Source organism: Mesoplodon densirostris, chromosome 15, assembly GCF_025265405.1.
Source record: "Mesoplodon densirostris isolate mMesDen1 chromosome 15, mMesDen1 primary haplotype, whole genome shotgun sequence".
Classification (NCBI taxonomy): Eukaryota; Metazoa; Chordata; class Mammalia; order Artiodactyla; family Ziphiidae; genus Mesoplodon; species Mesoplodon densirostris.
Genome location: NC_082675.1, coordinates 10134234 through 10148798, shown reverse-complemented (window position 1 = coordinate 10148798; position 14565 = coordinate 10134234). Strand labels below are relative to the sequence as shown.

Genomic DNA, 14565 nt, shown 5'->3' with positions numbered 1-14565 from the left:
TGATCTGAGAAGGCCTCTTTCAGGAGGTGACATTTGAGTGGAAGTGTGAATTTGACTTAGTTTCATTATTAATCAAGAAATGTTATTTAGAGATTCTTTTTCACCTGTTAAAATGGCAAAAATAGATTGATAATATACAGTGTTAACAAGGTTGTGGAGGAAAGGACACTTAAATACTGTTAGTGGGAATATAAATTTATATAGCTTTTTTGCAATGCAATTTGACTATGTCTCCAAATGTAAATACATCTACCCTTTGACTCTGTAATCCCATTCCTAGGAATCCAGTCTAAGAGGCTCAAATGTGTACAAAAAAAATGTGAATGAGGGTGTCCACTGCAGCATATTATGTAATTGCCACAAACTTTAAATAACTGAAATGTCTTTTGGTGAGGTGTGACCATTTAAGTGACTACTACAAACCCATTAAAAAGAATGAGACAACTATACTTGCAGCTTTTCTGAAAGTTTGAAGTTGTTTGAAAACAAAAATTTACCCACCAAAAATGCATCGTGACAAATTAAGATTTTCCCCAAGAATCAAGGATAATGCAACATTAGGGAGTTTATCAATATACTTTAAATCATGACTGGAGAAAGAAAACAGGAATGAGATAGACCCAGAAGCACTAGCTTGGAAAGCCGCCCACCCTATAACAAGTGGAAAAAAGCAACTTTCAGAACAAGTATAGTATAATACTATTCACATTTTTAACTAAGAGGAAAAGAAAAAAATGAAAAACTCAGAGAGAGAGAGAACCAAACTATCTACGTGACTTTGGGCAAATCATTTTAACTTCTCTGTGCCTCAATTTTCCCATCAGTAAAATGAAAACAAAGCATCTGCCTCACTGGGTTGTTATGAGGACTAATGAGATAACCCTTGAAAAGTATTTAACACAGTGTCTGGTACATAATAAGTGCTCAATAAATGTTATCTGTTGCTATCATTTTGTCAAAGAAAAACTCAGAGGCCAAAGCAACTAGAAAAGAAAAAATTTTATTTGAAAAGAAATACAAGCAAGTCCAGCCAGCCAATTAAAAAGCACAGCACAAGTATGTAAAGGAAACAAATGCAAAATTGCCAAGGTTACCAAGTTTTACATTAATCTGTTCATGATTAAAAAACAAAGCAGAACAGTATCTTTCTCAAAAGATTACATATCCACAAAAGAAGTGACCTGTGTTTAGGCATCCACATAGCAAAAGGCAAGGATGAAATTCTTTGCCAAGACTTAGGGGAAATACTCAAGGTTTCAATATCAGAGGGATGCGGGCTAGATAGACTAACCTGTTGTTCTTGGTTTAATCTCAGGATACAAATTGCTATTTCTTTCTCATGACTGTGATACATGATGTGCTTAGTGATCATGAAAACAGGAGAAAGTGTCAGTTGTTTTCCTTTCATATTATTCATGGGAAAAAAATCTAGAAGCAAATGTACCACACTGTTATCTTTGGGAAATAGAATTGTGAGAAGAGCTTACTATTAACTGTATATGTTTCTGTAGCATTTGAATGCTTTACATGTTCACAAATTTCATTCATAATTTGTGAAAGAACTAAGAAGATCATATAAATTTTAAATATTGACGCCATCCCTTGTTTCTTTCTAGTTCTTCCACAGAAGATGGGATAGTTTGCTTTTTAAGCTCTTCAGAAAAAGATTTATAAACCATGCATTTTCTCTAAAAGCCATTTCTGCCACTTCAGTCTGTAGCATCTGCCAGGAGACACTTAATATGCAATTCCAGTTGGGAGAGAAAAGAATTACAGCCAATGAATTGGGGAGGGGGAGGTAATTAATCCTTTCCTGCTTCATTGTTAGATGATGACCCTGCAGCCCAAGCCCCACACCAGTGAAGTCCTTTAGAGTAGAAATCTGGGAGTTCTGAAATATCCCACCCTCGTCCCTCCCCCCATATCCTTACATCTGCCCAGCAGATTTACCCATGGGCAGCTCCTTCTTCAAGAACCAGAGGAAGAAACGGATTCATAAGAGGACTCCTGGGGAGAAAAGAGTCCACAGTTAATACTGAAAGAGGCTTTTCATCTGTTTTTCAAGCTAACTGTGGACCCATTCCTAGAATGACTCAACATCTCCCTTATGAGCCCCAGAGGGATGGTGAATTGCAGAGAGGAGGGTCACATACAAGATGCCAGACTGGCAACAGGTGATGAAGGTTGGGCAGGGTTCGCTCATGTCTTGCACTCAAATCCCCCTTAGCCAGGCACCAGCATGACTCTTCTGACCTGCAGCAGACAAGTCAAGTGGCCTGGGTAGCCCCCATCTCACCTGTGCTCATGGGCAATGCACAGATGTAGACGTACCCTTCAACATGGCACACATTGGCTGTTCTTCCCACTTTCATTGTCACTGCTGCTGAGAACATGAAACTGGTTTTTCGTCCAAACAGCCAAGAGTTGACAATGTTTGTGGGGAGATTGGCGGGGGGTGTCTCATTATTTTTTCTCTGGTTACAGCAAAACACAAACATCACCAGAACTAATCTGAAAACTGGGTTTCCCAAGGTAGCATGATAGAATAATGATCATTTTAGGAGGGTCTGAATCTACATAATTTTAAAATGATCATGAACTCACAATTTGGGGTTCTAGGATTCTATGCACTGACTTTGATTGTGAAGCCTCTAAAACAAAGTTTCCCAAACTTGGGTCTCCAGATTCTATTCTGTCAAGGGGTAGAGATTGAGCACTTGTAATTCTCATAAGTAGCCCAGATGATTCTATTGCACACCAAGGATCTCAGCTTTAGAAGAAGAATAAAACAGGCAGCGGCAATTCACAATAAAAGGTAACATGTATTGAGCATATATTATGTCCTGGACCAGTGCTAACCACTTTACATGCATTAACTCATTAGCACCTCTCATATGAAGGAGGTGTTATCACTGTTGCTCCCAACTTACAGATGAAGACACCGAGGCTTAGAAAGCTTGATAATTTGCTCTAATTCTCACAGCTGATAAGACATGGAATTTGAACTCAGATCTCTCTGCGTTTAGAGCCCATACTCTGTGACACACTTCCTTGGGTTAAATCTTAAGGTGGTAAGCATCTTGACCTTGCAGGATGTTAAGGATAGCTGTCTAGACCAAAGCTTTTCAATCCTGAGACTGCCAGATACTGTGGCAGCAACCTAAGTATCCATCAATGAATAAGTAGATAAACAAAATGTGGTCTATCCATAAAATGGAATGTTAGCCTTAAAAAGGAAGGAAATTCTGACACACGCTACCACATGGATGCACCTTGAGGACATGATGCTAATTGAAATAAGCATTAAAAAACAAATATTCTGTGACTCCACTCATATAGTGTCCCTAGCAGAGTCAGATCTATAGAGACAACATAAAATGGTGGTTGCCAGGGGCTGGAGGGTGGGAGGACTGAGGAGTAGGTGTTGAGTTGAGTGCAGAGTTTGAGTTTGAGACGATTGATGATGGTGATGTTTGCACAACAGGGTGAATGTACTTAGTGCCACTGAATTGTACACCAACAATGGTGAATTTTATGTTAGGCACATTTTACCACAATTAAAAAAAAACTGGTGTCTGGTTCCTGCACCAGTTAAATCAGAGTCTCTCCAGAATAGGGCCCAGCTCTCTGTATTTTTTAGAAATATACTATCCAAGTGTTTCTAATGGGCACCCAGAGTTAAGAACACCAGAATTCAGGGTGCAGAATTCTGGAGCTCACCCTGCTGGCAGTCCCTGGCATCGTTGCAAGTTCCCACTCTCCCATTCACACAAGAGGCCTAAAAGCAAGACTCACTGGGAAAGGCGAGTCTCCCAGCCTGTTGCTGACTAAGGTGGCCGGGTCCAAGAGTTAATGGAAGGTCCTGGAAGCAGAAAGCTCTGCGGTATCCTGGGTATTTCTCTGGCTTGTCATTGTCTGCATATGCCTCATTCCCCTTAATAGTCGACGAAGAAGGGTGATTATTACTGAAGTGCTGAGCTTTCAGGATCAAGAATAGAGTTCCGGGCTTCCCTGGTGGCGCACTGGTTGAGAGTCCGCCTGCCGATGCAGGGGACACGGGTTCGTGCCCTGGTCTGGGAAGATCCCACATGCCGCGGAGCGGCTGGGCCCGTGAGCCATGGCCACTGAGCCTGCGCATCTGGAGCCTGTGTTCCACAACGGGAGAGGCCACAACAGTGAGAGGCCCGCGTACTGCAAAAAAAAAAAAAAAAAAGAATAGAGTTCCCACGGAAACCTACAGTCCATGGCATGGATCAGGTCACTGTGTCCCTAACTTATAAATGTATTTCCAGTCTTATTTGGGCTGCAGCATGACTTTTGGGGAATTCTCAGCAATGGGAGTTAAGATAAAGAGAGCTTATTATAAGCGAGAAGAATGGCATCTGGCCTCCAGCTCAGCAGCAAGGATTCTCTGAGCACCTCTACTTTGCCTGGGACTCCAAGATGCCCTCAATGAACTCATATTCTGTAGGGAAATGGATGTATTCATTCACCCATTCAGCCAATACATATTTCATGAGTCCCTGCAATGGCCCAGACATTGCTCAAAGGGGCACAGAATCTGATTCTGGGCCTTTGCACAAGGATAATCTGCTGAGCCCAGTGATACCCTGCAGCTGCTGGATCATGGGGAAGCCTGGGGTAACTCAGAGGAGAGGCCAGGATGGCTGGGACACTGGGGACGGGTAGCTGCTATTTACCAACCAGTACAAAAGTATTCCAATATTTTAACAGCTGGGAAAGCTGTATGAGTAGGTGCCAGATGAATGGCAGCTTGGCTTGGGCAATGAGGTGAACAGTTCAGCCAATGTCCCTGACCTTCTTGTGTAGGAACAGGCAATCTTTTTCTGTCGTAGACCAACTAGTAAATATTTTAGGATTTGGTAGACAGTATGCTCTCTGTCCCAGCTACTCAACTCCATTGTTGTAACATAAAAGCAGCTACAGACAATAGTAAACAAGTGGTTGTGACTGCATTCCATACAGACTTTGTTTATAAAAACAGTAGACTGGATTTGGCCTAGGGGCCATAGTTTGCAAACCCCTCTTCTAGTGGATGAGACAGATATACCCATTCATCCTTTCATCATACAAATATTTATCACGCATCTTCTACATGACAAATATTGCACTGGGCACTGGTATACTGTGCTGAAAAAGATGGAATGGTCCCTGCCCACAAAGCACTTAATGGGAGACAACAAATCAGTCTTTTCAATATGCTATGGTAAATATTAAGATGAAAATAATCAGGAAATACAGAAGAGGAAGTTAACTCAGACTGGGAGTTCAGGGAAGACTTCCTGGAGGAAGTGGTAACCATGCCACCTGCTCAGATCAGCCTGGGAAGCCATATCTTTCCCTGTGGGTTGTCATCACCAGCTCTTCCCTTGTGTCCTCCAGTCTCTGAACAGCTACAATGATGGAGACATCGAAGGATCCAAGCGGCTTGGGAGGAATGCCAAGTGGGTGGCCTTCGCCTCCATCATTATTGGCCTTCTCATCATTGCTATTTCTTGTGCAGTTCACTTCGCACGAAAGTAAGTAGGCTTTTTTAATCCCTGCCAATGTAAAATGTCTTTTCTTTTTTGTTTTAATTTATTTTTTTTAATTTATATATTTGGCTGCACCAGGTCTTAGTTGCAGCATGTGGGATCTTTAGTTGCAGCATGTGGAATCTTTAGTTGCAACATGCGGGATCTTTTAGTTGCAGCATGCAGGATCTTCAGTTATGGCATGTGAACTCTTAGTTGCGGCATGTGGGGTCTTTTAGTTGCGGCATGCGGGATCTTTAGTTGTGGCATGTGATCTCTTAGATGCAGCATGTGGGATCTAGTTCCCCGACCAGGGATGGAACCCAGGCCCCCTGCATTGGGAACACGGAGTCTTAGCCACTGGACCACCAGGGAAGTCCCCTAAAATGCCTTTTCTTGAATGTCCACTGGAATCAACTAGGATAGGTTAGGTTGCGCTCAGTAACAAACAATCCCAAACAAAAGGGTTTTCATTTTTCCTCACTGCTGTTCCATGGGCCGTGTAGGTTTGCGGAAGGTCTCTCTTCCACACAGTCACTCAGGGTCCAGGCTATCTGAAACTCCACCATCTTGTAGCTGCTCTATCTAAAACAGGAGTCAATAAACTTTTCCTTTAAAGGGCCAGATAGTAAATATTTTAGGCCACTGTCAGCATCTCAGTTGCAACTACTTAGCTCTGCCATTTTAGCACAGAAGCAGCCATAACCAATCTGTAAATGAATGGGTGTGGCTATGTTCGATAAAACTTTATTTATAAAAACAGGGAGCTGGCCCATGGGCCATAGTTTTCCAACCTCTGATCTAGAGCATGAGGGCTTCTCAGGCTAAGACAGGAGACAGAAAAACCAGAGAATCCCACATGGGTTTTCACTGCCTCAGCCCTGGAGTGACACATGTCACTTAGGCTCATAATTGATTGGCTAACACCAGTCACATAGTTCGACCAAACTGTAAGAGAGTGAGAGCTGCAGGACAGTAAGTGGAATATTTAGGTTATTACTTGCTCTGCCTTAGCATCTAATCTGCTAAATGATTTCCTACATGACACTGCATCCAACTAGCCTAACTGTTCTTAGTTTAAGAGCAGAAGGGTCTCCACAGATGTTCGGTATTTTCAGTGAGCTCTCATCTCATAAAGAGATGGATGCTGTTGATGTTTCTCTCTGGATTTGGACAAATTTATTCTGATTTCTCCAACCAGCTGAGATGGGCTCCATCTGCTAGAATCCATGATACTTTCCATCAGAGGTTTGCCAGAGGGCAAGGTGGTGTGATGGACAACCAAGACCTGGAAATGACAAGTACAGATTCATCTCTGTCTCACTGCATAACTCCTAGCAAAACAGATAAGAACTCAGAAATCCTTTCACTCTTCTGTCAGAGCAGCACTGTTCCTCCTACACCATTTCCCTCAAGCTGAGAAGATCAGTCTTTCTGACGTGGTTTCAGGAAGGGCCCACTGGGTGGATAAGAGAGGAGCGGCACACCCTTTAGCCTGCCAGGTCAGCCAACCCCACCTTGGCAACCAAGAGTGTAGTGGATGTCACAGTAGGTCAGCTTCCTAACAGGCAAGCCAAATCCATGAGCAATCGGGCAGTTGGATGGAGGGGGAGATGTCAAAATACAAAGAGCCATAAAGGAAAAAAATAGATGGCTTTGGCCAAAGAGAGGAGAAAAGGACAATAAAATATCAAAGGAACCTCACACTTTCTTGCCTGCAAGATGGCAAATTGATGATGTTGGCTTATGAAGGAAAAGACAGTTGAAAGATAGATGTGAACACACCAACTTTCCTCTTAAGGAAAGCATAATGTGCTTGTGAGTGTGAGCACAGGGCTGTGAGCTGTGGAGTTCATGGTGCGGGTTTGGGGACCAGACTTCCTGGACACAAGTACCCCCTTTACCACTTACTTACAGTGAGACCATCAGCCAACTGCTTACCTTTCTCAACTTCAGTTTCTTCCTCTGTCAACTGGGGATTATAGTAGTACCCATTTAATAAAGCCGTTGTGAAGGCTAACGAGAATGTGTATAGGTTGGCATCTGTTCCTTAGTAGTACAGAAAAAATACAAACCATTTATTAATTCTATTATTACTACAGTTATCAACATGATGGGGGGAGGACGTCGGGGTTTAAAATGCTACTCAATAGAGTTCAAGGCTTTGTACATACGAGCCAAGCTCAAAGGACGGTGTTCCAGGGGAACGAGGCCAAGTCCTGGCCTGACTCCCGGGGACTCGTGAAAATACATACTGCCCAGATCGGTGTTTGCGCTCAGTGGTTATAATAATAGCAGCTGACACTGACATAGAACTTACCATATGCCAGATACTGTTCTAAGCTCTTATATGAATTAACCCTCACTGAGCCCTCACAGCAGCCCCATGAAGTAGGCGGTATTATCCCCATTTTTGCAGATGAAGAAACTGAGGCTCAGAGAAGGGAAGTGACTTGCCTGCTGACTCACAGCTCCTAAGTTGTAAAGGCGGGTGTTAAGCCCGGCATCCTCTGGCTCTGGATGCTGTCCTCAGCCGAACACCACACAGCCTCTAAGCTAGCACGTCCTTTCTAGTACATCCAATAACAGAGGCCAGTGGACGGCGCCCACCTTGTGGCTGACTCTAGAATCGTTGATATGATGCTGGTGCGGTGACGTTCCAACCTACCGCAAGAATGGGATGAGCTAGGGCCCAGGGTAGCAAAATCAGAGGGCTGCAGGGGTTAGGCAGGGACTGTCCACGCATGAAGCAGCCTGGTTGCAGGACGGTAGGTAGCAGTGGGGACGGTGGCGCGAGGAGAGAGCGCAGTTTACGGGGGGGGGGCAGCCACCACTCTGCTCCGTTACTGTCACCGCTTAGAATGCAGATCTCGTGGGCCCATTTTCCAGAAGACGTTGAAAAGCTCGGTCTTCATTTAAAATCTCCTGAGGTTTAGATTTTGACAACCAGTTCGCATCGTTTAAACACATGGTGAGGGCCCAAAACAAAAAACACAAAACTTGCACCTGCAGCCTGGACATTAGCTACTTTGCAGTCTCCGGTGGACAGTTTGGCTTTCAGAGTTCAGTTTGCCGATTAGACACCATGCAAGAAGTTTTACTAGGGGCGCAGAAGTCTTCATGTATGGGGACTTTCTCCATTCTTCATATAAATGTTTCTGTCTGGAGATAAAGCATTGATGTTTGTCTGCTTGTGACTGAGGTTTTGTTAGTAGCAGTGAAGGACAGAAAGGAAGTCACCTCTCCACCCCTTCTCCCTGGGGGCAAGTGTCTCACAGCTGTTAGAGCCCGGCCCGCAGCAGGATTCAAATCCTACTTCTAACATGCGGACCGCCCAGACATGTTATGAAACTCTCTGTGCCTCAGTTTCCCTCTCTATAAAGTGAGGGTAGAATTTTCCCCGCATCTATATGGTCAGCTTCCTTTTACATACTTTTTCTTCCGTGTTATCAAAGAAAGCAAAAATGTCTTCCAGAGTTAGAATCCCATGGAGACACTCAAATTTAAAGGCTTTGTTGTGTGTGTGTGTGTGTGTGTGTGTGTGTAAGTGTGTAAGAGACAGCAAGAAACTAGGCCTCAGTGAATGAAATCAACTCTATCTTCCGTTAAGACCAATTACAAGGCCGATTTCTCAGTAACCCTTTGAAATAAAATTCCCCAGCCTGGCTTACTGCAGGAATTGAATGGCAGTGTAGAATTGCTAAGGCAGAGGTTCCCAAGCTTCGGGCTGCAGAAGAGGTTACCTGGGGAGTTTTAAAAGAGGTGGACATCGTCGGAGCCCTACCTCAAAGGATTCCAACTCACAAAGCCAGAAGCGAGGACCAAGAATCTGCATTTCCAAGCTCCCCTCTCCTGCCCTAGGGCGCTGGTGCAGGTGATCAGAACGCACCAAACTTCCTCCCTCCCGAATCTAAACGGCAGAAGCACTAGCGGTAGCCAGCCGTGAACAGAGCGGTCAGCTTTCATTTACCGCAGCAAACTTGTCCTCCCAACGTGTTACATCGAACGAACAAGGCCAAGGATGGGAGTCATTTTACAGCCTAGGAGACGGACCCGCAGAGAGGCTCTTTTGTTGCGATCTAAAAGGCAGCAAGGACTTCCTTGGAGGGGCTGGGAAGATCTGACTTTAGAGAAGAACTACCCTAGAGATAAGACCGAAAGGTTTGAATATGTCAGTTTTCTGCATTTCATTAAAAAAACTGTCTGAAGTCACCTATTGCCTTTTAAAAATGGTGAAGTTCTGCCTTTAAAACAAGTATTCCTTACCCTTATTAAGAAAACTGTAACCAATCTCTTCTCCCTCAAGAGACTGAAATCTCGGGTAGTTTGTTTTCTCGGAATAGACTCAGGTCGTGATAGCCTTCACCCAAACTCATCAAAAAGTCTCATTCATCCTAATTTATTTCCTCCCAGTTTTATCAAGATATAATTGACATAGAGCGCTGTATAAATTTAAGGTGTCCAGCGTACTGACTTGACTTACATACACCATGAAATGATGATCACAGTAAGTTGAGTGAACATCTATCAGCTCATGTAAATACAAAATTAAAGAAATAGAAAAAAATACTTTTCCTTGTGATGAGAACTCTTAGGATTTGCTGTCTTAACCACTCTTCTATGTAATGTACGGCAGCACTTTATCACATCGTACATCACATCCCTAGCGCTCATTTATCTTATAACTAGAAGTCTGTACCTTTTGACCACCTTCATCCAACTCTCCCTCCCCCCAACCCCTGCCTCTGGTAACCCCAAATATGATCTCTTTTTCCATCATTCGTCCTAATTGTACAGGTTGTCTGTGTGAGCCACATGGTGCTGGGAGCAAAGAAAGAGTTGCATGACATGCAGTCCGTTAGAACTGGGAATCATTGAACTAAAATAGTCAACAGTCTGGGGTAGAATGCTGAGCTGTCAGAATAGAAGTGTTCTGGTCCAAATGGAATCAGAAGCTTGCAGTCTCTTGCAGTGATAAAGTTCCCTGCCCGCAGGTTATAGGGAGAGTGGAGGAATGGATCACAGAGGTGAGACGTTTGAATACTGCAGCCGTCTAGTTCTTGATCCTGCTTCTGCACATGCCCAGCCTACATCAGCAAGTCTATAGACTTTTACTTTCTGCTGGTGTCTGAGGATTCAGGCAAGGGAGGTTGTTCTAGTCATGTTTCACAAAGCACAGGCCTCACCTGTGACATTCAGCAGAGATGTTTGTGTTGTATGTTGAAACACTGGAACCACACTCTGAGCTCAGTGGGAGCCCTGTACCCATTCATACTCCTAAGTGTCGAGCGACCTGGTGGCCAGAAGCTCCATTTAAACGGTTGCTTTTTTTCTCTTTGAGGAACATGAATAGTTGATTTCTGTAAATGCACATACATTGCAATTCCACTGACCTTACATCTCTGGGTGTTCTTGTAGGTACCTAAACAGCTAGGCACACTCCCACCATGGATTAAAAATGTTTGTTTGTCGTTCTTAGCAATAAGAGACTTCATGTTCCAGAGTTCCATTAAGGAAGAACTTGACTTCTAAATTTAAGGATCCCACGACTGTCTCCCATTAGCAGGTTCAGAGTTTGTAGATGTTAACGCATTCTGTACGGCAAAGCTTCTGTCTCACAGACAGACTGGAAAGGTCCTTTCTTGGCCTCAAAATATCCTCCCTTTGCATTAGAATGGGAAGTAAGCATATACTTGCTTACATATATACTTAAGCATATATCTCAAGGGGCATAAGAAGCAAGAACTTGGTCTTGCAAAAACATTAAAGCAAATCTGTCTTATTCCCTATATTATTGGCTGGTGTAAGGCTTCTTGGTGATTGTTTCGCACAGGATGTGTCTTCAGAGAATATTTATGATTCCATGATGAAAAATGGGGGACATTACCTGTTTCCAGAAGATCAGAAGGGCTTTCTTTGTTGGTTCAGATAAGTTGCAGTAAAGACAAGTAAGACCTAAGTCATCAACAATGGACAGATTTTTGCTTTGAAAAGTTTGTAAGCTGGTGGGACATTGATGAAAAAATCAGAATAAACATGAAAAAGATGTTCAAAAAAATAAATGTTTTTAAAAGAAAGAAGAATAAAGAAAGAAATTTTTAAAAAGGAAAGAAAAAGATATTCAACCTCTTCAGTAACCCGGGCAACACAAATTAAAGCAACAACAAAATACTTATATATATATATATATATATATATATATATATATATAATTTCTTTTTCTGTCTGCCAAATTGAAACAATTTAAAAGATGGATAATGTCAAGGTGGGTGAGAGTGTGAAGAATTGGATACCACACTGTCGGTGGAACAGTAAATTGGGACAGTCTTTTGGGAGATCAATTTGCTTGTATCTATTAAACTTTTAAAATTTATGTGCCCGCCCACCCAGCAATTCTGCTTTTCAGTGTCACAAAAAGGCATGTAAAACAGTAGTTCTCCTCCCTACACATTAAAATCACCAATGCCCAGGGCGCACCCTGGACCAGTTAAGTTAGAATCTCCAGTGAAAGGGCAGGGCAGTGGTAGGTTTTAGGGCCCTACAGATGATTCTGATGTACAGCCTAGGGATGAGAATCAAGGATGTGCAATGATGTTCATTGAAGCTCCGTTCGAAATAGGGGAAAGCTTGAAACAACCTAAATGTCCATCAGCAGGAAAATGGTTAAATACACAGTGGTTCATTCATAGGATGGAATAATACACTGCAGTTTAAACGTGGAAGTATCACTGTGGCTTTATAAGGCCCCAGAGGATCTGGTTGCTGCTTCTCCATCCTCACCTCCCAGGACTCTCCCCCTCACTCCTCCACTTCAGCTACACTGAGTTCCTCTCTCTTCTTTGAGCAACAGAAGTATGCCACAGGGCCTTTGCACTTGCTGGCCCCTCTACCTAGAATTTTCTTCCTCCCAATATTCACATGGCTTGTTCCCATCTCTCCTTGACATGCTTGCTCATACGTTACTTAGCAGAGAGGCTACCCCTGACCAGCTTCTCTAAAATAGCACCCACAGCCCCACGTCTCTTCCCTGTGTCCTCTTAACCAACCTTACTTTTCTTCCTAGTATTTACTTCTCCCTGACGAATTTTATATATACATAAAAATTTTTATATAAATATATAAAATATATTTTTATATATATATTATATATATATATAAAATGGTCTGTTTCCTCCTACTGGAATGAAAACTCCAGGAACATTTTCATTTCATTTCTGTCATTGCCCATAACAATAGAGCATAACATTTAAGGGTGCTTCCTGTGAAGCTAGACCATTGGGGTTTAAATCTAAGTAGTTGTGTGCCTTTGGGCACGTCTTTTAACCAATCTGTGCCTCAGTTCTCTCATCTGTAAAATGAAGATAAAACAGTACCTACCTCATAGGGCTGTGAAGACTAAATTGTATAAAGCACAGTGCCTGGCACGTGGTAGTAACTGCTGGGTATTGTTATTAACACCAGCACCTAGAGCAGTGCCTGGCATATAAATATTTATGGAATAAATGAATGAATGAGTTTAAATCAAATGCACACATTGTGCACACACACAGCGAATTTCTAAGTGAATATGGATTTAAATGTAGAGGAAAATGCCTGGAGGATGCACCCCAAATGCTAACACTGCTACTAACCCTTGAGGAGGAGAATAAGATTCAGAAAGACTCACGAACCTTGAGTGTGCCTACATCTGTATCGTTTGGGTTTTTCTGCATGTGCCACACTTAAAACATAATATGTTTACAAATAAAATGTTCCTCAAAAAGAAGCCAGTGCTTAGACTCAAAAGCATGCAGACCTGCTAGTCCACATCAGCACTGGTTGAATTAGGGTACTTACCCTGAAAGAAGGAAGCCCTCGGAGACGAGGCTCTGCTCCCTCCTTCCCTCCCTCTCTCTCCCTCTTTCTCCCTCCCTCCCTCCCTCCCTCTCTCCCTCCCTCTCCCCCCTCCCTCCCTCTCTCCCCCTTCTTCCCTCCCTCCCTCTCTCCCCCTTCTTCCCTCCCTCCTTCCCTCCCTCCTTTCCTCCCTCCCTCCTTTCCTCCCTCCCTCTCTCCCTCCCTCTCTCCCCCCTTCTTCCCTCCCTCCCTCCCCCTTCTTCCCTCCCTCCCTCTCTCCCTCCTTCCCTCTCTCCCCCTTCTTCCCTCCCCCTTCTTCCCTCCGTCCCTCCCTTTCTCCCTCCTTTGCTCCCTCCCTCCCTCTCTCCCTCCCTCCCTCTCTCCCCCTCCCTCCACCTTCTTCCCTCCCTCCCTCCCTCTCTCTCCCTCTCCCCCTCCCTCCCTCCCTCCCCCTTCTTCCCTCCCTCCCTCCCTCTCTCCCCCTCCCTCCCTCCCTCTCTCCCCCTCCCTCCCTCCCCCTTCTTCCCTCCCTCCCTCCCTCTCTCTCCCTCTCTCCCTCCCTCCCTCCCTCCCCCTTCTTCCCTCCCTCCCTCCCTCTCTCTCTCTCTCCCCCTCCCCTCCCCCCTCCCTCCCCTCCTCCACCCCACGCCCCTCACTTTATCTCTTGTACACACAGTGTCTGAGCAGCCAGCTGTCAGCCAGGAGCATGGAGGACGAACCTCATCCACACACACCCCAAAGGAGTTTCTGAGGAATGGATCCTTGACTTCAGACTGTGAGATCTTTTCCTCCAGGACTCTCCCTGGCAAATGAACTAAAAACGAAAAGAAAAAAAAAATGTCCAAAATTTAGGAAAACCAGACAGCAAAGCCAGGTCAGCCAGGGTCTTTTTTTTTTTTTTTTAAAGAAAGAAAATCAAGTCTCACTGTTTCAGTTTATCAAAATCCATTGTGTCCATGTGTCCTTTCCTCTTCTCCAGAGATAAGCCTCAGATAATCTCATTACTTTTAATGGGGGAGAGGGGTCCAGATCCAGAAGGAGAGGGAGGTTCTGGGAAGAGCAATGGATGCTGGTGTTTGTGATGTTGAGCACATTTGTAGCAGGTTTAAAGTCATCAAATAGAGCTGAATTTGTGGATTGTTTCCTTTTATTTTTACATGTTGTAGCTTCGCTTCAGTCTTCAGTAGCTCCTCCATCA

The 14565-nt window shown here is 43.9% G+C and overlaps 1 protein-coding gene across 1 annotated transcript in view; it reads left to right on the top strand.

Annotated features, from left to right (window-relative positions):
- Positions 1 to 5544, top strand: part of TMEM233 (transmembrane protein 233) — a 29010-nt gene extending 23466 nt beyond the window's left edge. Inside the window, exon 2 of the mRNA XM_060118409.1 lies at positions 5404 to 5544. Within this exon, the coding sequence (XP_059974392.1) occupies positions 5404 to 5544 (141 nt within the window). The remainder of the gene's footprint in view (positions 1 to 5403) is intronic.
- The last annotated feature ends 9021 nt before the right edge of the window (positions 5545 to 14565 follow it).